General features: G+C 35.2%; 1 protein-coding gene across 2 annotated transcripts in view; it reads right to left on the bottom strand.

Annotated features, from left to right (window-relative positions):
* Window positions 1–25924, bottom strand: part of Rpt2 (26S proteasome regulatory subunit Rpt2) — a 201932-nt gene that overhangs the window by 21691 nt on the left and 154317 nt on the right. For both annotated transcript variants that reach the window (XM_090399687.1, XM_090399686.1), the window contains exon 10: window positions 18063–18159. In XM_090399687.1, coding sequence (XP_090255813.1) covers window positions 18063–18159 — 97 coding nt within the window. The remainder of the gene's footprint in view (window positions 1–18062; window positions 18160–25924) is intronic.

Raw genomic sequence — 25924 nt, 5'->3', positions numbered from 1 at the left:
GTCTCCATATCTCTCCTGAATAAGATAAAATGGACAAAAGTAACATCTCTTAATCAAAAGCCTGGACTTTGCTGAGATTTCAATGTGCCAAAGCAGACTACTTAAGATTATTAAAGCTTCAACCTGGTGAAATCCTCCTTGACATTATCTAACCTAAACTTCCAGAACTAAAAAACTACACTTCACAAATATATGAAGTACTTGGAAAAGACTAGAAGATCTTCAAATAGTCTTTTAAGGAATGCAGAGAACCAACAGGAACTTTCTGACCTAATGTCCAATCTTCACATTGTTGTGATGCACTTAGAGTAGGTATGTGCCTGGATACTGAACAAACAAGGGTAGGTTCTCACAATTTGAGATTTATCCAAACAAATGGTATTTTGTATTGATTTATATAAAAAACAATGATAGTATGATGTGATAAAATCATGCAGCAAGGTGAGTCATCGCCATCAAACAAAGCAGCCCAGCTGTTTTTCATCAGGTGATCAAGGACAAAAAAGTGAAGAGTTAGCTACTGGAAAAAACTCAAACTCAACATCATAAAATATAAGATGGGAACTATCAACATGAGAAGTATCTACAAAAAAGAAGTGGAACTGGTAAAAGAATTAGTTGAAGTACCAGGTCATATTGGCATTACAAAAAAAAACAAGTGTGATTCTTCTAAAAAGCACCTACATTATGTCATATTTTGGTAATAATGATCAAGAAAAGGAAGGAGCAACTACAGTATTCAACACTAAACATGAAGATAATCTTGAATGGCAGGCAATATGATCCTACAGAAGGTTCTACTAAAGAAGTGAGTGAATTTTAAGGAAGAGACCATAACTGCTGCAATGACACCTGCATCATTATGAGTGGCAATGAGCACACTAAGAAAAACAACTGGTAAATATGTACCATTATGGAATATAACTTTCCATAAAATTAATCACAAAATAAGAGTTATCAGAGAAAGAAGCTGACAAAGAAAGAAAATGAAAAGTTAGTTCCTGTTGGACACCTAAACAGCAAAAGAAGATATACAGAAATGCTTCAGGAAATTATGGAGAAAAGAGCCAAGCAAATAACAATGGTAGGTACCTGCTGTATTTCTGTTCCAGATACAGACTAGTCATTACTAATATATTCTAAAATATAATTCTGCACACACAGAGAGAAGACACGAAGTAAAAGAGTCTGGTTCACTGTTATTATGGATAGTGATATCTTCATAGAAGGTTAGGATTTGAAACAGGAAATGATCCATTCAGTTTTGAGAAGGAATAAACTGAATAACATATGAAAGAATAGTGCATACGTGCGTAAGTTTTAAAAAAGAAAAAAGTCTTAACAGTCCAGTGGTGAACTACACTTAAATATACAATTAATAGGAAAAAACAAAAAGAGCTCCAAAACAAGAATGACACTTTGGAGACTCGGGAATAAAAGTATCTGAAAGGTTAGAAGTCAGAACTCTGTGGAAGACACAGAAAGTTAAAACAGCAGTTGAAGAAAAAAAAAGAAAGTATATTGGAAGTTCCTAATAAGTAAGTCAACATAAGGTCTGAGAGAATACAGAGAAAAAATATTAAGAAAGTGAATAATGTATAAAAGTAGCTAAACAAACATCGTGGAAAAACTTTGGTAAGAATATAGAAAATAATTATCAGGAGGGTGGCAAATACTCTGGTGGCTATTGAAAAAACTTAGAAATCAAAGAATGAGTACTATAAAAGGAATCAGATGATAAAATTTCAAAAACTGAAGATACAAAGATATTCTAGATGTCTGAATTACTGAGAAAGATTGTTAAATGAAACAAGAGATGAACAGCAGAATGCCGGTGGAAAATATCCACCGGCATTCTTCTGCCGGTGGAAATGGCAGCTGGAGCAGATGATAGGAAACTAGAAATGATCCAACACACAGGTCAAAAAAATTTACAAGTGGCTGCACTACATAATTCAGAAGGAATTGTCAGGTCAGTGGACCAAATTCCATATTAGTAGGATAGAGCTTTCATAGTACTCTGTAAAAAAGGAAAATAATGGGAGAATTAGAGGAATTTTTCTGCTGAGTTTCCAAGTTTATGCATGCATACTTAAAGAGGCTAAAAGAAACTGTGAGAGGAGAAAACTGTCTCAAGATCAGATTTTAACTTTAAAGACAGTTAAAGGAAATCTTGGGAATATAACATGGCTTCGTATTTAAGTTTTACAGATCTGGAAAAGGCATCTGACAAGATGCCAAGCAAAAAGCTGTTCAAATGTCATAATTATATGGTATCAGAATAATACAGGCTATATTATGCTGTAAATAAGCAGAATTGAACGAGGTACAGAAAATGTTTTGAAACAAAATCAGGTATAAGACAACAGTGCAGACTATCTTCGTTATTATTTATCATCTGTATGGATCATATTATTGAAGAAAAGTGGAATTAAACCTATTATCAAAATTTGAGATTTTCAACTTAGCTCTTTACTTCATGCAAATGTTATACTCTTAAATACATCTGGTAAAGTCTCCAAGATTTCTTAACTAAATAAATAACTGCTGTAATAAATTCACCACAAAAATGGCATTAAATAAAAGAACAAACCCTATGAAAATATGCAGGAACAATTGAAATATCAACTGCGCCCTAAATGGAAAAACCCATCCATCCATTTATGTGCCGTCTCCTATCTAAGAGGCTCAGTACCATGATGTGACTTGTGGTTAACTACAGGCATAACGACATGCAGTGAGGACCCTATCTCTTCCACATATTGTTGTAAGTATTCGTGACTGTAATCCGTGTGTGTTCACGGGGGCCAATTTGCCTGTTCTGAGGGACGACAAACCGAGTTTCTGGGTGAAAAAACACTCTACCTATGTATGAGACCGGCTAACTCACCTTTAGTCGAAAGAGACCAGATAAAGGTTCCTCACATCATGGACGGGAATTGAACCTAGGTCTTTCCAACCAAAGGGCTTTGTCTATACCGACTGAGCTAGCTACGGAGGCAGAAAACCCATAGAACAAGTAAAATATTTCAGTAATTCAGGCACAATTTTAGTGAAAGATGAAAAATTAAATATTTAAAGAGACAGCAGAATATGCAAGGCTAGTATGAAGGGGAGTCTGAAATGAATAAATTTATATAGAATAAAAGAGAAACTAGGCAAGACTGTACACAAGACACTGTTCAAACTAATTTTAATCCATGGATCTCAGAGTGGAGTCACATTAAAAATGAAGATATGAGGAGGAACTCGATGTTAATATTCAGGAATGTGAGTAATATTTGGTAGTATAGTCACTTAAAAAGAGAGGAAATATAAGCAAAACCTGATTTTAATGGCAGGAAAAAGACCCAGAAGGAAACCAACATCTTTGCAAATCTTGGTCATTCTCTGGAAACATGACAGATAAGACTAATTTAAAGGAAAATTGTTCACAGGATGTTAGTAATGATGTATATGATAGTACTACATATCAGGAATTCGATTATTCTTTTTGTCATACCTTTGCACAGTGCCAAAATAATGCTATTCCTTTATAGTTATTACACTTCCTGAAAAGCTTCTTGTAGACCATATGTATTTATTACAGACATCCTACAATATTTTATTTACTTAAACTTTTCTTTTTCCTGATTTCTGAGACAAAAACAGGAAGATGCCTTATGAGATAGATTATAGAGGTGAATATAAGTATTATGTTGTACAGTACAGAAGGATATTCACAGAAGAGTCAGTGGGAGATGTTTATGTCATAATGGATGTCATCATGGCTTATGGCACTGGCAAGAGAGAGTAAAAATGCTCTTTTCAGTTTCTCCTTAATGAAGGTTTGATGGTACGGCTCTAGCACATTTGAAGAAAATTTAAGCTCCTGTTTTGTTTGTTCTTTCAATATCAAAAGTTCAGGAGGATATAAAGCTGCAGCTGAGATTCTAGCAACTACATCCATCATGATCCAGGGTAGACAAATTGTGTGTTCTATACCTACCCCTCATTTTTTAGATTTTATTCAATACAACTTTCCCACAAGTTGTGAGATTTGATGTGGTAGTGTAACTCTGAAAAAAACCATGCTATGTCTGAAACTTTCTTTGCTGCCTGGCAATGAGAGTTCCACCATTTAGATACATCCTGCCTTACCGAAGGTATTAGATGACTGCCTCAGCATCTAATTTTGCAAGATAGGAAAATGTATTCATCAGTCTGAACAATTTTCCACATGGGAGTTAGTGGAGGAGAGTCTTGTAGAATATATAACAGGAAGAAGATCCCCCGACACACACACGCGCGCGCGCATGGCCTTTTGGGGAATGTGGAGAACTGACCAGGGCTTCTGACCTGATGTCCAATCCTCACCTTTTCATGGTGCACCCTGTTGGGTATCTACCTGGATACTGAACGAATGAGGATGGCTAGCAATTTTGGATTTAGAAAACCAAATAGTATTTTTATTGACTTAAAAAAAGGAACCAGGGAAAACAGCAAAAAGTCAGCTACCGGAACAAATCCTAACTCAATATCAGAGATCAAGATTGGCACCATCAACATAAGAATCAAAACTGGATAAGTATCAGATCGACATAATAGGTGTTACCAAAACAAAGAAGACAAAAACAGCTGAGATTTTTCTAAGCAATATCAAGTAGAGTGATGTGGGCTAATATCAGAATGGGGAACTGGACAAAGACTTATTTGTGCTTATGGTACTAAGGAAGAAATGGAGGAAATTTTGATGCATTAGAGAAGGGAGTTGACACAACAAAAATGGAAAACTTGGTCCTTGTTGGAGATCTAAACAGCAGAGTTGGAAATGATTACCAGACATATAAAAATGTTTTGGGAAAATTTAGAGAAAAAAGCTAATATAACAATGGCGAGTACCTGATAGATTTCTGCTCAGGACATGGACTAGTTATTACTAACACCATGTTCCAACATAAAAATGAGCACAAATTCACATGGAGAGAAGATGCAAGGAAATAAGAAGTCTTGTTGAATATGTTATTGTTGTGTGGTCCTTCAGTCCATGGACTAGTTGGCTGTAGCTAGCTATTCCTGCCATTTGTTCCTCTCTTTGGAGATTCTCTTCATTTCTTCATATTTTCTTGTTCCCGAATCTTCACATAGATGTTTGATGAAGTTCATTCTTGGTTTTCTCCTCATTCTTTTACCTAGGATTTTCCCTTCTATTACTGTTTTGAGGAAATTGTTATGCCTTAGTAGGTGTCCTTTCCATTTGAGTCACCTCTTCTTTATAGTCTCCAATATACTTCTTTCATGGCCAACTTCTTTGAGAACTTTGTCATTGCTTTTCTTTTCTTTCCAACTCACTTTCATTAATTGCCTCCAGCACCATATCTCAAAAGACTAGATATTTCTGATCTTGTTTAAGGAGTGTCTAGGTTTCCGACGCACATAATGCAACTGGCCAGACAAAGGTTTTTACTAGTATTTTTCTTAGTTTGATGTCAATTTTCTTTGATGTGAGTATGAGATATTTATCATAAAATGCTTTCTTTGCCTGTGTGATTCTTGACTTCACTTCTTTTGTGCAACGTGCATCTTCTGTAATCAACTTTCCCAAGTATTGGAAGAAAGTTACTTATTTAATGGGTTTATCTTCTATTCTGATGTTCACAGTATGGAGTTTCCTTCCTGTTATCATTGCCTTTGTTTTCGTGAAGCTTATTCTCACACCATATTCGGATGTCTTATTTGTTCTTTTCAGCATTTTCCCCAGTTCATTAGAGCAACCTGCTATTATTGCTTCGTCTGCAAGTTTAATAACATTTACTCTTTTGCTGTTTATCACAATCCCGTACTCTTTATCAAAACTCCTCTCATCATTTTGTCTGCAACAATGTTAAAAAGGTTTAGGAAGAATAGGCATTCTTATCTTTCACCTCTCTCAGTGGGTTTCTGCAGAGACACTATTGCAGTTTGATGTTTATACAGTTGCCAGATCCACTTTATTATTTGTTCTTCTACTCCAATCTCTCAACAATAGGAAGAGTTTATGCAATGAGACCATGTCAAGTGCCTTTTCATAGTCTATAAAACATATATATATATATATATATATATATATATATATATATATACAGGTGCCTATAATATGTTCGCCAAGATGTCTTAAGGCCAGAATTGGGTCCCGGGTTCCTTGCTCTTTTCTGAAACCAAACTGGTTTTCTTCAAGATAGGTTTCAGATTTTGATTCCAGTCAATCTTTTATGATTTTAGGAGTATTTTTGACATATGACTTACTAAGTTTATTGTCCTGTAGTGGGTACATTCTATTTAGTCCTTTTAGAGATGAGTTTACCATTACAGAGTGTAACAAGTCATCTGGCTATTCCTTTTTCAAAACTATCAGTGATCAGTTGATATACTTTGCCTTTTACTTGTTCACTTCCTTTCTTAATTAGTTTGATTGATATTCCATCTATGCCTAGTGCCTTAGTCATTGCAATAGTTGTGGGTGCATTGTCGAATTCATCACAAGTAATTTACATTGTATTATTGCACTGGTTGCAGGAGTGGTTTTGTTTCTTTATACAGTTCTTGTACATATTCTTGCCATCTTTTCTGCTTTATCTCAGGGTCTGTTATTGGGTTTCTCTGTTTGTCATTTAGCACAAAAGTGGTTATACTTTTGTGTTTGTGTGTAATATTCTTTATCTTTCTGTAGGCTAGATCACTTCTTCCTAGTTTCTCCATTTCTTCTATTAACTTGCATTGTTGATTCTACCAGTTTTCTTTAACTTCTCTGCATTCTCTGTCTACTTCATATTTTAGATTTTAAACATCATTTGCCCTGCCTGTTGTGTTAATATTTTTCCATTTTACTTAGTATTTCAGAAGTGATCCATGGCTTTTTTGGTTCTTGTGATTTTGTTCCTATGCATTCTTCTGTTGCTCCATTTATTATTGTTTTTATATCTTTCCCAGAGTGTGTTGGTATCTGTAATTCCCAGTTCTTTTTCTTGTTTAAACAAGAAAATTTGTCGGTGCAATAGTTTTCTTTTAAACTTTCTACATTCCATTTTTTTCTAGCTTTGGGATTTTTTGGAATTTTCCATTGTAGTTGGCTTTTCATCATTACTAGGTTGTGGTCAGATCCTCTATCTGTTCCTGGGAAAGCCATGGCTTTAACTTGGTTCTGGTATCGCTGTTTTACAATGATGTAGTCAATTTGTAATCTTTTTTGTTCCCTTGGACTCTGCCAAGTGTATCTTCTCCTTGGGGGGGGGGGGGGGGCTTCAAACCAGGTGTCAGTGATCATAAGGTTTTTCTTGTTTACTCAAGTCTTTGTTCTCTTTTGTTTCTTGTTCCAAGACTAAACTTTCTACTGATGTCAAGTATTTCCTCTTCTCCAACTGAGGCATTCCAGTCTCCCATTATCACTACATTTTCTTTTGTTTTTTCCTTTCTCAATAATTCTTCGATTTGATCATAGATTTCTTCCACTTCATCGTGTCCTGATGTTGGCATATATACTTGTACTATTATCAGATCCACTGGTTTTGCTGATAATCTTGCCAAATACATCTTTTACTGATTATCTCTACTTCTATCAGTACTTTGGTTGCCTGTTTATCCATTAAAAATGCAAGTCTGTCCTGTCCATTTTCACTGTCTGTATGAATCACTCTGTATTCATCGCTTTGAAATTCTTCTTCATCTTTCCATCTTGTTTCGCTTACTCCTATAATATTTATTTCATGTTTTCTCATTTCATTTTTCAAATTCTCTAGCTTTCCTGCTCATAGTAGGCTGAGTACATTCCACATGGCTATGTTGATACAAGGATTTCACATGCTAACAACCTGAAAGAGCCCTTGTCAATCTTTCCTGCCGGACACGATGCCTGTTGAGGTCACAGCCCCATGCCAGTTCGCATATCATTTGTAGGCATTATTCCATGTCTACTTTACTTGGGAATTAGTAGTGAAGTGGTTTCACCTTGCCCTCTTCATCTGCAATAACCATCTAACTTGGCTATGTTCACCAGCCATTGTCCTTGTAGAGGGTCTTCCACCTGATGAGTAGAGATGATAAGCAGTTGGCCTTCTGTTTGATTCCTAATCCTCATCGTCTCTGTTGATGATGTTGCCAGCTCACCATCATATGAGTGCTTTTATGGTGACAAAAGAGTATACAGAGGATTTGAAATAGGAAGCGATCACCATTTAGTGTTGAGCAGGATAAAAGTGAACTTCATATTGAAAAGAAGGTTGTGTAAGAAAGTTTTGAAATGAATCAAAGTTGAACAGCTATCAAATGTGAACTTTAGACTGAAATACATAAACATTATTCAAGAAAAACTGAGAGTTTGAGAACAAAAACCAAACCTTGGATATTCAGTGGCAAACCCTAAAGAAAACTTTGAATGATTCATCCAGAGAGGCATATGGTGAGATAATCTGCAAGGATAGAAAAACCAAAACTCCATGGTGGTTAAACAGGCAGTAAAGGAAAAGAAGAAAGCATACTGAAAGTTCATGGCAAGTAAGTCAGTTTGTGCTCTTAGGGAATACAGAGAAAAATGCAAGAAAGCAAAGCACTTTGTACAAGCTAAACAAAAGTCATGGGAAGACTTTGATAAGAACATAGAAAATAAATATCAGGAAGGTAGTAAAATATTCTGGAGGCTATTGAAAAAGCTCAGAAATGGAGGAAAGAGTAGTGTAAAAGGAATTAGTGATGATAAAGGGGGCATAAAAAATGAAGATAAAGATATTCTTGATGTATGGAGTAATTACTTTGAAACACAGTTGATTGTAAAAAAGCAGTGGCAACATAGTGATAGAAAACACTCAACAGGAATGCCATCTGGAATTACCTGAAATGTGGAAAAGCAGCTAGAGTAGATGATAGTTTACTCTAAAATATGGAGGTTATAAAAGTTTTACAGTGGCTACACTGCATAATTCAGAAGAATTATACATAATTTGACCCTCTGATGTGGATCAAATTCCAGATGATTGGAGTAGAGCTCTCATAGTATGCATCTATAAAAAAAAGAGAATAAAGTTGAATGTGAGAATTATAGAGGAATTTCTTTACGTTTCTGTGTTTCTGGTATGATTTATGTAAGTATTCATGAGAAACTACTCAGAAAAATTGTGGGGGAAAAGCTAGCTTCAGACCAAACAGAGATTGTCAGGATCAGATTTTCACTTTAAGACAAATAGTTGAGAAATCATGGGAATATAACAAGGATCTGTATTTAAATTTTTTAGACCTGGAAAAGGCATATTACGAGTTGCCAAGAGAAAAGCTGTTCAAAACTCTCCAGTTATATGGTGCTAATGCCATATATATATATATATATCAAGCAATATATACGGTATATATAGTCTGTATTTGACTTGTAAATCAGCACTTATAATTAAAAAAGGTACAGAAAGATGGTTTTATGTTAAATCAGGTGTGCAACAAGGGTATACATCATCTCCACCATTATTCGTCATCTATATGACGAATAATGGTGGAGATGATGAAGGAAAGTAATTACTTTCCTTCATCACACTATGAAGGAAAGTAATATTAAACCTAATGAAAAATTGGAGATGTTAATCCTAGCTCTTTACTTTATGCAGATGATGTTATACTCCTAAATAAATCCAGGACATGTCTACAGGATTTCCTGACCAAATTGAATAACTGCTGTAATAAATTTGGTATGAAAATCAGCATTAAAAAAGACAAACACAGTGAAAATAGACAGAACATATGAACTGCATTCTGAATGGAGAACCTGTAGAACAAGTAAAACATTTCAGTCTATTTAAGTTTAATTTTTAGTGAAGATAAATTAAATTTATATGGAATAAAAGAGAGAATAGTTAAAATACTAAACTAGCTCTATACAAGACAGTGTTCAAACCAGTTTTAACTTATGGATCTGAGAGCTGGGTTAGAAATAAAACTTGATCAAAGACTGGAGACCACAGATATAAGAGACCTGAGAAAGATTAGTCCCTTGACCTTGCCTGATGCTCTAGTTCATCCCACAGATGTTCAATAGGGTTGAGATCAGGGCTCTGTGGAGGCAATCAAGTGTGGTGACGTCCATTTCCACAAACCATGCAGTTACACCAACAGTCTTATGACCTTGTACATTGTTTTGCTGAAAAAGACAATGTTCAGTTCTGTAGAAATGCAGCAAAGTAGGAAGCACTGCATTCTCAAGAATGTTCAGATACCTCTTGGAGTTCAATGTGCATGGCACCACAGACGTCCATGGCCAAACCAGAAAAAAACAGGACCATACCATCACATGCCACCACTGAATTTCATAGGTGGGGTTATGCACTCTTGTAAGAGATGTTTACTGAGAATTTGCCACACCCTTCCATCTGCTAAGCAGAGGGAGCAGCATGATTTGTTGCTTTATAACAGCTTTCCAAGCTTCCACATCCCACTGTACACACTCTTTGCACTACTGAACACAATGCTGCATGTTGGTTCGAGTAATGTGATGCTTGCATATTGCAGTCCTACTGAGGAAACCCAGCTTGTGGGCCTCAGTTCTGAATGTTTTGGTGCACATTCGTGTTACAGTCAACGTCCAGAACTCTGCATTAAAATGTTGGTCGACAAATAGTGGTTTTTATATATTATCATTCATAGCATTCTACGGTTACATTTGGTGAGTCATCTACTGCAGACAGCACTTGCAACTGACTCTGTGCTTCCATCTCAGTATGATATCACTGATTGTTGACTTGGGATGGCCCAATTTGCTGAACAGATAAGCCTGTAACATGGCATCCTATGACAATGCCTCTTTCAACTCCTTCAGTTCCCTTCTCACAGCCATTTCAGCTAGGCACAGTTGCACTGAATTGGGAGCATCACATGCTTCCAATTTATACCAGCTAAAAACACTTGACGTGTTGCAAGGCACGATGCACCTTGCCCATGGGGGATGTACATTGACTTCTTTCCATGCAGTGCATTTTCAAATATAACACATCGATGCTGGAGTACTTCACACTTCTGTACTCTCACCCACACTCTTTCTCCTATATATATGCATGGAGGTTCATTTACTCAGTTGTTAAACATATTTTTTAAAAGAATTGAATGACATAAACCAAGAGAAAAGGAAAAAGGTTTAATAGTATCACATGACTAGTTTCGGCTTTTTACAGCCTTCTTCAGGTGTTTTTATAAAAGAAAAGAAAAAACATTAAACATTGAAGATAAAAACTGTGAACAGCACAGGAAAGTCACTATACATATTTAATGTGAAAACGTTGTAGTTAACGTATTCAAAGCTGTTCCTTTGTTGGCCACATTGTTAGGTGAGTGCATATGTATAGCATCTCATGAGCACCAGTATTTGATCACAGCAGAATGACAGTCTGGGAGGTTATAGCTTAAATTATTATTATTTAAATGTACAGGGGTTGAGGATGATTTCTCTAGATTCTAGGATTTTTCTCTCCAATTCATCATGGCAATGGAAAATGTTGTTAGATCTATCCCAAAGAATTGTATGACTATGATTTTTCATCATCAGAATCAAAGCACTGACACGTGTTCTCTTGTAAGCGATGCCCCCCCCCCCCCCCCCATGCTCCTCCATATGCAATTCAATAGACTTTTCCGTCTGGCCAAAGTAAGGAATGTCGCAATCAAACCATATCTTATACACACCGGGATATTTTAGATTGTGATGGCTAGGCTTTGGACGGCTCACTAGAGAGCAGATCTTAGGAAGTAGAGTAATTAAAGTTCTAATGTTATATTTTTTGAGAACCTTGGCTAATTTTTGAGAAACTGAGCTTATGTACGGTATAGATATATTGCTTTTAACATTATTCATTTCTTCAGTATGGCGACTAGGTAGATCTAAGAAAATTGATTTCTTTACGAAGTTCATCTGGGTTGTCAAGAAGAGAGCGAGCTCTATGTTTCAAAGTAGAAATAATTCCATGTTTCTGAGGAGGGAAATGATGGGACTGACTATGGAGATATCTGTTGGTGTGTGTAGGTTTTCTGTACATCAAAATTTTAAATTTTTCAGAAGAACGGGTCAGTTTCACGTCCAGGAAAGGCAGGAATTTGGAAACGATATGTGAATGACATTTTCATCATTTGGAGCCATGGACGTGATTCTCTCCTGGATTTCTTTGAACATCTCAATAGTCAACACCCGAATATCCAATTCACGGCTGAGTTTGAAACTAATGGTTCCTGCCTTTCCTGGACGTGAAACTGACCCGTTCTTCTGAAAAATTTAAAATTTTGATGTACAGAAAACCTACACACACCAACAGATATCTCCATAGTCAGTCCCATCATTTCCCTCCTCAGAAACATGGAATTATTTCTACTTTGAAACATAGAGCTCGCTCTCTTCTTGACAACCCAGATGAACTTCGTAAAGAAATCAATTTTCTTAGATCTACCTAGTCGCCATACTGAAGAAATGAATAATGTTAAAAGCAATATATCTATACCGTACATAAGCTCAGTTTCTCAAAAATTAGCCAAGGTTCTCAAAAAATATAACATTAGAACTTTAATTACTCTACTTCCTAAGATCTGCTCTCTAGTGAGCCGTCCAAAGCCTAGCCATCACAATCTAAAATATCCCGGTGTGTATAAGATATGGTTTGATTGCGACATTCCTTACTTTGGCCAGACGGAAAAGTCTATTGAATTGCATATGGAGGAGCATGGGGGGGGGGGGGGGGGGGTGACATCGCTTACAAGAGAATACGTGCCAGTGCTTTATCCAGCCATATCCTTTTTTTTGGCCAATTCTGATGATGAAAACCATAGTCATACAATCCTTTGGGATAGATCTAACAACATTTTCGTTGCCATGAAGAATTGGAGAAAAAAATTGTAGAATCTAGAAAAATCATCCTCAACACTGTACATTTAAATAATAATTTAAGCTATAACCTCCCAGACTGTCATTCTGCTGTGATCAAATACTGGTGCTCACGAGATGCTATACGCACGCACTCACCCAAAAATGTGGCCAATGAAGGAACCACTTTGAATACGTTAACCGAAATGTTTTCACGTTAAATATGTATAGTGACTTTCCTGTGCTGTTCACAGTTTTTATCTTCAATGTTTAATGTTTTTTTCTTTTCTTTTATAAAAACACCTGAAGAAGGCTGTAAAAAGCTGAAACTAGTCGTGTGATACTATTAAACCTTTTTCTCTCGGTTTATGTCATTCAATTCTTTTAAAATATATATATGTGAATGATCCCATACCCCTTCTCTCTCTCTGACTTCAAATCCTGTTCATACTTTTGCTCATGACAATACTCTAAATTCTTCACTGAAGAAATCTCATGCTACCCAAATGATTTGCATGCCACAATGCACCTTGCCTATGACTTCTTTCCAAGTAGTGTATATTCTCTTCATAACAGGTGAAAAACTATCATGGGAGTAAATTTTAAAATCTATTGCAGAATATTAAGTGGAAGTTGTGTGGGGGGGGGTGAGAGAGAGGTCATTATTATCAACAATCTGGCCTTGCTAGTGTGTGTGTTGGTACTGCCCCACAGAATATTATTGTCCATTAAAGTCACCAATAAGAAATATGAGTTGGGACAGCTGCAATATGAAATTATCAAGCTCAATCTGAGTTACCTCAGAATTGAGTGGGGCTCTTACTATTTTTAAATATTTGCTGCAGCCAGAAACAGAGAGGTTTGAATTTTTTGCAATACAACCTTGATATCGCCAATATTTTGGGCAGAACGTATGAGTTCCACTGCAAGAATTTTCCTATTTTGGCTTGTAGGCTTTCAAATTTTCAAGAGGTTAAGGGCTTATGTTTTTTCTGGCTTGTGTTTATCAGCTGATTTTGAGTAGTATGGATGATCATTGTGCTACTATCTGACCCTCTGGGAAAAATGTTTAATACATCATGTGATGTATGGAAGTCAGTTCACGTGTTTATTGTACATTCAGTACAGAATGTATCCATTTTTTTATAAGGCATTTCTTGTGTTTCTTCACTTCCATGAATTCTCTTTTATTTCTTAAGTCCACCATGAAGTGCCAATTTTTCTATCTTTGCAAGTAATCTAACTACATGCTTCCTGGAGGATAATCAATGTTGTCTCCAGATTTTGACTGAGTCTGTAAGGCTGTTCTTGTTTTCAAAACTTGTAGTTTCTTTCAGTCATGCCCTTGTCATAATCTTCTTGACAATTAGGTTCTCAATGAAGAAGATAATTTTAAGAGTTGTTTCAGGAGCCAGACCTATAAGGTCAGACAATTAATACACTCCAAAGAGAAACACTCAGTCATAAAATTCAAGTAATACTAAAATTATCAGATGGTAATATAGGCATCCCTCTTTAAATTTCAGCCATCTATCCTCAATCTCATCTTTAGGATAAGGGTACTTGGTGGAATCATGAATGTTAACAGCAATGGATTGTGCTAGTTGCTTTAAAAATTTATCTTGTATTCTTAATTTTTAAGGGAGCCAAGTTCATATTTTTCTATGTTTATAGGTTTCATTATTTTCTTTAATTTTATTGCTGCTTTAATGACCACAGGGTTGTGTTCTGATCCAATATCAGCCCCCAGATATGTTTTGGTTTATAAGATGTTATTCTGGAATCTTTTTTTAATCATTATATAGTCAATCAGGTTCCTATACCTGTATCTGGGGCTTTTCCATGTGTAAAGTCTTCTAGGAGGTTGGCTAAACAAAGTATTTGTTATTACCAGATTGTTTTCTTCACAGAATTGTATTAATCTTTCTCCTCTTGGATTTCTATGTCCCACACCTTGGTTTCCCATGCAGGAAGAGATCTTTTCTGATCCTACTTTAGTATTAAGATTTCCCACAACGATAGTTATGTCATCTAATTTGGTGTTGTTAAGTGCATTTTGGTCTTCATAGAAGTGTTCTACATTTTCATCTGGGTAATCAATAGTAGGTGCATATATCTGGACAATAAAAATATTAAAAGGTTGAGCTGCAAATTTTAATGCAATTGCTCTGTCACTTATGGGCCAAAATCCAAGTAAGGATTGGGCAATCTTATTTTTTAGTACAAATGCTACTCAAATACTTCATTTCTATGACTGTCTCTGCATGAGTATATAATTGATGACTCTTTCTGTTTCTACTATTAGTTCATTTGACTTCACTGATACCAGTGATGTCAATTTTCATTGCTTCAAGTTCTTGTATAAGGTTATTTAACTTTCTAGCTTCATATAAGGTCTTTACATTCGAAGTTGCAAGCCTTAAGAGAAGATTTTTGGTTTTCACACATGAAGGATCAGGAGATACCCTCCCTAGAGGATTTAAAGTATCTTCTTCATATGCTATTTTCACAGTATCTGTCTTACATTCCCCAGTTTCTTTCTTTTCTTCCCTGTAATGCTTCCAAGAGACCAAAATTGCAAAGGGTCCAACCTTGTCTCTATTGCTTAAATCCAACAGGGTTCTCTGTTTCATGGTTTACTATGAAAGGTTACATGATGAGGTTCCTGTCTCTCTTCCATAGTGACTGGCCATATTACTGCTTTGTTTTGGAGTGTGCCCGGACTATGTCACATAGTTTTCTCTCAGGTCTTTATTACCATTGTCAGTATGCAAAAACTAGAAGGGGGGGAGAGTTCAACATTGTGCCATGAAACTTGATGTACATTATGTCTCTCATGATGAACATGGGCAGATCTTCTACTGTCCAAAATATGATAGCTCAGAAGAGCATGGAATTTGGTAGATGGCCAGAAAGTTTAATGGAGGAGGAGGCTTGTTTTTAGGTGAAGTAAAGTAAAGCAAACTATCAGAAAAAACAATAAACCTTCTTGAAAAGAGAAAACAATTGATTGCAGAAGGGAAAAGAGAAACTATTGAAATAACAGTAATAAATAAGGCAATAAGGATAAATATAAAAGAAGATATTAAGAAAAGAGAGGGTAATAGGATCCAAAAAATCACTGATGAAAATGGAAACCTCAGAATTCTAAGAAATAACCTTTCATTTGGAAGAAAGAATATTATAGCTCTTGAAGACCAAAATGAAAGAAAATTATTTAGCAAACAAGAAATCACAGAAGAAGCAAAAAATTTCTACATGAATCTGTATAAAAGTGAAGATAGAAAGAAAATTTCAGAATCAGCAAAAAAAAATAGATTATGCCTCTGATACACCTCCATTAGAAATCTTTGAAATCAAAAAAGCATTAAAAAAAATGAAAAACAACAGAGCTTCTGGGGGGGGGGGGGTATGATTTAATAATAGAGATGATTAAAGAAGGTGGGGATATTCTAAAACAAGAATGGAAATCCTCTTCAATAGGTGCATCAAAAAAGGAGAACCACCCCAAATATGGAATAATGCAAATGTTATTTTGCTGCAAAAAAAAGGAAGTAAATTAAAACTGGAAAACTACACACCTATTAGTTTGTTATCCCACATTTATAAGCTTTTCACTAGAATTATAACCAATAGATTAGAAACAAGACTTGATTCAATACAACCCTCTGAACAAGATGGTTTCAGAAAGAACTTTTACAATAGATCATATTCAATTAATAAGCCTACTTATTGAAAAATGCAATGAATACAACCTTCTTCTTTAGATGGCCTTCATAGATTTAAAAAAAAGCTTTTGATTGCGTAAAAACATCATCAATAATAGAAGCTCTTAGAGATTATGACATTGAAAAACAATTTATTGACATAGTAAAACATATTTATGGAAATGCTACATCAAATATCATTCTTAATGAAATAAGTGAAAAATTTCACATAAATCAAGGAATAAGGCAAGGAGATGCCATTTCTCCCAAACTCTTCACATTAACACTGGAACATATGATGAGTAATTTATAATGGTCCAATAAAGGAGTCAATATTAATGGAATTAAATAAACAACCTAAGATTTATATTATTGATATAAATCTTAGCTAATGATATTCTTATTACTGCAAACAATATGAAGGATTTAAAAGAAATGATTAGAAGATCTAACAACTAAATCACTAGACATTGGATTAAACATTAATTCTGAGAAAACCAGAATAATGACAAATCGAAAAGAATATGATGAAAGACACAACATTATTAAGGTAAACAATAAAAAAATTGAAATAGTAGATGAGTATGTATACTTGGGAAAATTGTCAACAATGAAGAAACAAGGAGTCATGGAAGAAGTGAAAAGAAGAATAGGAATGGATAGCTTTTGAAAAACTGAAGAGATTTTTAAACAGCAAAATAAAACCTGAGAACAGAGCAAGACTGTTCAACTAATGTGTATTGCCTGTTATGACATACAGAGCAGAAACCTGGCTAATCAAAAAAGGAAAAAATAGACAAAATGCAAAAAATAGAAAGAAGAATGGAAAGATGTCTGCTAAACATAAGACTCAGAAATAAAATAAAAAATGAAGAAATAAGAGCTAAAACAAAATTTTTAGATATTGGAAAAAACATACTTTGAAAAAATGGGCAGGACACATTGCAAGACTCAAGGACAATATATGGACAAAGGTTTTACTGGAGTGGTGGCCATATTCAGGTAAACGATCAGCTGGAAGACCTGAAAGAAAATGGTCAGATGATATAAGAAAAACAATTGGAACTCTTTGGCAGTAAGTGGGTTAAAAGAAGAAAGTAAAGTAGAAATTTTCTCAATGAATACTAAAAATCCTGAGAATTTTTGCAATATGTTCTGATACTGTATTAATATATGGAAGTGGAATGTCATTTCTTCTTAGACAAGAGTCCTGTAACTACTGAATGCTTTGTTAATGATAAAGATCTCACTGAATCTGTGTTAAGAATGTTTTAATAATGATTAATTAATATGAGCAATGAAATGTGAATTATTAAGACCATAAAATTCTTGATAATTCAATTAATGATTTCTGTTCTATGCTTCTCTACTAAAAAAATCCACTAAATGCAGTTTATACAGTAAAAATATAGTAAGGTGTTAAAATATTACACCGAACAGACCAAGCAACTTCTTTACAGCTACAATAAAATACAGCTCTAATTCTTACTAATCTGAACTGTATGGAAATGTAGAAAACATACCTTTACATCACCTCGAGAGTCAAATCCATCAAGCTGATTCAAAAGTTCCAGCATTGTTCTCTGTATCTCACGCTCTCCACCAGAATTAGAATCATACCTTGCAAAGTGTACATAAATAAATGAATGAATGAATAAATAAATAAATAATAACAATTACACACATAGTAGTGACAGTAGAACTACAATGTTAAAGCTTTCATGTAGAACTTCATTGCATACTGTACTGAAATGTCTAGCAGTGGACTGCTTTACAGCAAAATGCATGACCATGCACTTAATTCATTAGTGACCTCATTATGAAAACAACAACACCAAACAACTTAATCTGAAAATTGTTTAAAAAAGCAATACAGTCCGACTTGCATATATACCCCCCCCCCCCTCGTGCACACACACACTGAAAACATAGATGTAGTCACATTACGATACAAAGTGAATTATGTGACATAGAGTTGCAAATAAATAATGTTAATTTTGCTTTTAAAATATCAAAAAAAATATTTTAATCATTTACTGAAATGACTATGTTGGGTCAGAAGTCACATAATTCAGCATACCCCTCACATTTATGTAGACCCCTCATGAAGTCTTAATAAACTTACTCCATGCAGTATACTAGTATAAACTGATCTCAGTTAATATGATGTATGATAGAGTGAAACTGGATTAGAGCAGCTCCAAATATCTGCTAAGTCGTCCCAGAGTGAGCTTTATAAGCATTTTTTTCTAATCTCAGATGAATGTAAGCTTCAATCCACTTCTTTTAAATGCAATCTGATGTTATATAGCTAAAGTGAGTGAGGACATTTTTATCCTATCCCCCCCTTAAGGAAATGGAGAGAGTCAACATATAAATCTTAGATATTACAATAATATCTATAATCTACAAAACAATGTACCATTTGTTTTCAAAATACCCAACAAAAAATTTAACCATTTACTGAAAATATGCACTTTCACAGCTAATCGGCAGTCCTCTCAGAGAGCAAGAAAGGAGTAGGAGAATAGTGGATTCTTGTTATTCCATAGCTGGCTGGCTAAAAAGGCAACACATCTGCAAGTCAGTCAAATGTTTCTCAGGATATCTTCAAATCATAAGTGCCTTTTTTTTTGAAAATACCTAGCATATATCAAAAAAAAAATTTTTTCTCCAAATAAAAAAAAAGGGGGTGGGAGCACAGTCACGTAGTGACAATAGTTACAAATATCCTAATATTATATTGATATGAAACTTTTAAAACATTACTCCTGATATATTTTGCATGTTGCAAATGCATTTTATCCTCATCATTAAATACCTCATATATACCCTCTGGGGGTGTACAGGATATGATAGTACTACATGAAAAATTACATCATTACTAACTTCCTATCTACAATTTTCCTCCAAATCAGTCCGTTACCTGTCAACAGTCCAACATTATCAGATCTTATATTTTTATCTTCTAAGGCACTTTTTATATCAATACACTTATATCTTGGTCTTCCTCTGAGTCGTTTTCCTGCCAACCTGGAAGAGAACACTTGTTTTGCTAATCTTTCCTTGCCCATTCTGCTTAAGTGACTATACCACCTGAGATTAGCTCTGCTAATGCATTCCTGGATGCTGACAATGTCAAGTTCTTTCCTAATATCCTCGTTTTTAATATGATATTGCCATTGATGCCATCTGTTCACGCCTCTAATCTTTCTCAGGACTCTCATATCTGCGGTCTCTCTCTCTCTCTCTCTCTAGTCGTTGGTCAAGAGTTTTACTTCTGACCCAGCTCTCGGATCCATAAGTTAAAACTGGTTTGAACACCGCCTTGTATACAGCTAATTTAGTGTTCCGACTAATTTCTCTCTTATTCCATATGAATTTATTCAATTGACTTCCTACCATACCAGCTTTGTTGATTCTGTTGCCTATTTCCATATTTAATTTACCAACTTCACTAAAAATCTTGCCTAAAGTAGCTGAAATGTTTCACTTGTTCCACAGGTTCTCAGTTCACAACACAGTTGGCATTTTCAACGATTCTTCCTATTTTCATTGTCTTGGTCTTTTTATTGCTGACCTTCATACCATATCTATTACAACAGTCATTCAATTTAGTCAGGGAATCTTGCAAACTTGTAGCGGATTTATTTAGAAGTATAACATCGTCAGCATAAAGCAAAGAGCTGACATTAACATCTCCAATTCTGATATTATGTTTAATACCACTTTCCTTCATAATGTGATCCATATAGATAATGAATTACAGAGGGGATAATGTATATCCTTGTCTGAAACCAGATTTAACATTAAACCACCTTCCTGTACTTCCTTCAATTCTAACTGCTGACTTACAACTCAAATAAATGCATTTTTATTCCATTTTATATTTAATATTTAATAATTATTTAATAAATTCGCATTGATTTTATTAACGTCCCTTTTCTTGGTTGTAAGAATGGAAACATTTATCACAGGTTTTCACATATCCAGTGATGTTTATAACACAGCGAACTCCTTCAGAGAGCATGTGCAAAATACCAAACTTGCTTTCTGACTGGCTAGTTTATAAGACAAGTGTTTTCTATGAGCTACCTGACATAATTTCTATAATTAGTCTCTATTTGTGCTAACACTAGCACAGATAGAACATTGATAGTGTTGGCTGTGTCATACTGAATAAAATGTTATTCTGTATGACACATTATGCACCAAAAAAATTAATTTTCTCCACTTTTCAGATGCACAACTCCAACACTTCTTTTTTTTTTAAAAAAAAAAATCTGTTAAGTAGATCTATGTGTAGTTCAGAATGGTTCTTGGACATGAAATTCCAATATCTTTTCCTTTTTTTAAAGGATCTGAAGTGCACAACATTAGCATATTGTGAACTAATAAGGAATGAAGGCTGTTATGCCTTATTACAAGTGCAGTAATGTTTATGTGTTGCAGTTTTTTTGTGCCAGATGTGCACTGATGTGCCAGAGTGTCACGTGACTAAATGCAAGTGCTCATCGGCGCGCCTATGAGGTGCGACCAGTCTTCGAAATGGAAACGTCCTTGGAACAGCATTATGCGATTAAATTTTGTGTGCGTTTGCAAAATCGGCATCGGACACTTTTAACATGATATACGAAGCTTTCCATGATGAAGCAATGTCGAGGGCAAGTGTTTTTCGCTGGCATAAAACTTTTAAAGAAGGAAGGCAAAATGTGGAAGATCTTGAACATGAGGGAAGACCTTCAACATCCATCACAGAGACAATGATCAACACAGCAGCAGCGATTATCATCAAGCACATCAAAAGGAAGCATCCATTGCTGAAGAATGGTTTCTTATTGCACCACGATAATGCAAGGCCACATATTGCTGGTTGTGTAGTGGACGTTTTGCAGAAGAAAAACACAGATATCCTACCACACACTCCATACAGTCCTGATCTTGCACCGTGCGATTTCTGGCTGTTTCCTCAGCTCAAGAAACCACTAAGAGGCTGCCATTTTGAAAGCAACAAAGCATGTGTAAAAGCTGCAGAGGCGGTTTTGAAAGAACTCTCAAAAATCGGACTCTCACATGTCTTTAAAAAGTGTACGTAACGTTGGGACAAATGCATCACGTCGAAAAAGATCATGTAAATGATGACGATTAAAGGTAATCTGTTTTCTGTATAAATATAGTCTTATTACTTATTGAACAGCCTACGTATATATATATATATATATATATATATATATGTTTATGTTTGTTTGTTTTTTTGATAGGAAAACATTAACTGTTTCTTCTATTTTATAGTTTGTTGTTAAGATATTCAAATATTTTAACATGATTTTGTTTATAGAAGTTATTATTGTGTTTAGATCATTGAAAATGAAATAAAAGATGCATAAAAATATCCTTATGCTGATAAAATATTTGTTAAATGATATTTTACTGTAAGAAGAATATAGCAGCATTGTTTGTCAACTGTGCCATTATTAATTTTTATTAAGGCCTATGACTATATATGCATATGTTGATGACTTGCAGCATTTGTTCTGTTACTGATGAAGCCATTTAATATTTACCCCTAAGTTTATAGGTTCTTTCTGCAGGCCTGCATATTTGATGCTACACTATGCAACATACTTAAAAAAGAAGTTCTCTTTTTTTATATATATTTTATAAACAAGGTGTGTGTGTGTGAGAGAGAGAGAGAGAGTAAACAAAACATATAAAATAAAATTGCATATTAATAAGATTAGTGACCCTTCTATTCACTCACACACATTAAAAACCTTAAACACTGGATCTTCTGGCATCAATGCAATATATCTGCAAAGGCAGAAATAGTCAGAGACTCAAATAGATATAACCGAAAACTTGGTAATCTTGCTCTGGAAAGTCAAGACACAAGTCCCTCATCAATCCTAAGTTCACGAAGTGGAAACAGCAGCAACAAATTTCCTTGCACACAGCCACACAAGAAAATGCAACTTTTACCTTATCTTCAAGCATACTCAATTTCTATTTCACCAGGTACCAAAAACATTAACAGTTCACTTCATAAAATTCAGCTATCCAGCACCAAAGCGGAAAACAACTGTATGGAATGTTCCACCATTTTTATTTAGCTGTCAGTTCCACAAACAGAGAATAGCCTTCCATCTTAATCTTCACTCGGGGGGGGGGGACAGTGAAGATACATAACCTTCTTAATAGGAACTTGAACAAATAAGGACTCCAAAAAATTATATTTTTCTTTATTTCTTAAAGGGAATGATTTCCAACTCTCCCTTTTTTTCTTCTATCCATTCCATTTCTTCTACATTGCTTTCTTACTCTCTCGTGTCCATCAGCTGTTTGTTTAAAATCACAGTAGAGCATACACTGTATTGTTATTTGTGACTGCTTCAAATAAAGTCACAACAGCCAGGTATCACAAACAGCAAAGTGAAGCTTCTTTTCTACTTGATGAATATTTCACTGCAATCAGTATAAAAAAACATCTACAGATATTTTGATCCCAAAAAATGTAGGATAGTATGTATACACCTTGCTAATTCTTCATGCTGGTAAATAAGCTGTTTTACCAATGACATACCCATGAGATGCAGTTAGGCTTAATGGCCTTGCTAGTCAAAACTATTAGTCAACTACTAATAGTGAAACTAGGAACAATGCTGCTTTATAATTCTTATAGTAAAATAAAATCATTTTAACAAATATTTATCAACATAATATTTTTATACATCTTTTATTTCTTTTTCATATGCTTAACAACATCCTCCATAAACAAAATGTTAAGTAATAGGCTCCTTTTTAACAGAAAAAAAATTATATATATTTTTTAAATATTAAACATACGTAGGCTGTTCAATAAGTAATAAGACTATATTTATACAGAAAACAGATTACCTTTAATCGTCATCATTTACATGGTCTTTTTCGAAGTAACTACCATGAGATGCAACACGTCTCATGGTAGTTACTTCCAACGTTGCGTCCACTTCTTAAACACATGTGAAAGTCCGTTTTTTGAGCGTTCTTTCAATGCAGTTTTTATACATGCTTTGTTGCTTTCGAAATGGCGGCCTCTTAGTGCTTTCTTGAGCTGAGGAAACAGCCAGAAATCGCACAGTGCGAGATCAGGACTGTATGGAGGGTGTGGTAGGATATCTGTGTTGTTCTTCTGCAAAACGTCCACTACACAACCAGCAATATGTGGCCTTGCATTATCGTGGTGCAATAAGAAGCCATTCTTCAGCAATGGACGCTTCCTTTTGATGTGCTTGATGATAATCGCTGCTGTGTTGATCAGTCTCTGTGATGGATGTTGAAGGTCTTCCCTCACGTTCAAGATCTTCCACATTTTGCCTTCCTTCCTTAAACGTTTTATGCCAGCGTAAAACACTTGCCCTCGACATTGCTTCATCGTGGAAAGCTTCGCATATCATGTTAAAAGTGTCCGATGCCGATTTTTGCAAACGCACACTATATTTAATCACATAATGCTGTTCCAAGTACGCTTCCATTTCAACGACTGGTCTTGCCTCGTAGGTGCCCCAAAGCAAGCTTGCGTTTAGTCACGTGACACTCTGGCACATCAGCCTGTATACGCCTTCTATCAACCTCTTTTGTTAATACAGACAGCAACATTTCTTTGTTCCACAGAAATTAATATTGTTATGAATGGTTTCGCCACAGTAAAATTAGTCTTATTACTTATTGAACAGTCCATGTATATAGCAAAAGCTTTTGAGACTAACAACATTAACAAAACATAATAAGATCAAAAAACATATACTCTTTTACTACAACTTAAACTGCTGCAATGTTAAAATAAAAATAAAGTGATCATTTTTGACTTTTAACATCTGATCTTAAATAGTACCTACTAGAGTGTGTCTATCTTTGACTTCAGGATTCAGAAATAATTGAGATGTGCTTTGATTTTCTAAATGATAAACATTTACTTCAATCGATTCTACCTGATCATGGGATGCCTATGGATTTCTCAGTTCAGTAGCACCACAGATAGAATTTCTAAGTTCCATAATTTGAGATATTAACTGCTGAACCCTATTATATAGTGAAACCTGTGGAGTATTCATAACTAAAAATTCACACTGCTGAGCCTTTGATAAAATGTATCAAAATCTTGTTCTCATAATGTCTCAGTTCCACAAGCATTTTGATTAGTAAGCCTTTTCTGATAAGGCACATTCAATGTCGATAGATTCTTAGAGGAAGGAATAGAAATCTTAACTTTTGTATTATTATTATTATTATTAAGAAAGACCTCCAGGAAGTGAGGGACTCATTGAGGGGGGGGGGGCACATACTACTCGCACCAGCTGTCATACTTATTTTTTAACTCATGCACACTAGTTGCACTAACAATATCCAATGACAATCCATTCCAACCATGCACCACCCTATGAGAGAAAAATCTAGCCCTCACCCCCCCCCCCCCTTCTTAGTAGTATTCATTCTCAGCTTCCAAGGATGCACTCTTATGCATCCTTGGAAGCTGAGAATGAACGAACCTTTCAGAAATTTGTAAGTCTCAATCATATCACCCCTCTTTCTCTTGTTTGGTAGTGTCTGAAGTCTACAAATTCTCAATCTGTCTTCATAATCAGTATTCCATAATCCTGATATCATTTTTAACACGTTCGCTGCCACACTACTTCGACATAGTCTGTTCCCATACGACGAGCAATTTCACTTCTTCAAGGTCAGTACGGTAATCTCGTTGCCGGCGGCAAGCGTCATATGAGTATACTCGTAGTTGGCTTGTGCAGAGCATATACCATCTATGAGAATACACAGTTTTGATACTAGCTCCACAAGCCAAGCATTTTCACTTCTTCAAGGTCAGTACAGTAATCTCATTGCCGGCAGTAAGCGTCATACGAGTATACTCGTAGCTGGCTTGTGTGGCTGGTTTACCAACTACGAGTATACTCGTAGTTGGCAGCGAACATGTTAACACTCTCCTTTGCACACTCTCTCTTTCTCTCTCTACTATATCAGAATTCAGGACTGGGGCAACTCGTATATAGAAGCTTATGACTTCGCATTACTTGCCTCAGTATCCCATAATGTAAAGCACATATCCTTACAGGTATGTATAATGCTATGCATTATGGGGCTAGTTGCCCCAGTCCTGAAAATAGTTCAGGTGCAAACATGTTTGCTTACACTTGGATAAAGGATTAAACCAAGTATATAATTTCTTGGTATCTTTAATTTATAGCATAACCAAGTTGAAAAACTTCCAACAACTATCTCTAATCCAGAGTATTTTTAATAAGGTGTGACACCTTTTGGCAAGTCCTATATGAAAATATGACTTCTGCATTACTTCAATCTTGGTATCACCTCTGGGTCTGGCTCCCACTGA

The sequence above is a fragment of the Typopeltis vanoorti genome, chromosome 10 (assembly GCF_054136105.1).
Source record: "Typopeltis vanoorti isolate ZY-2024b chromosome 10, IOZ_Tvanoo_1.0, whole genome shotgun sequence".
In the NCBI taxonomy this organism is placed as follows: Eukaryota; Metazoa; Arthropoda; class Arachnida; order Uropygi; family Thelyphonidae; genus Typopeltis; species Typopeltis vanoorti.
This window is presented reverse-complemented; position numbering and strand designations above follow the sequence as displayed.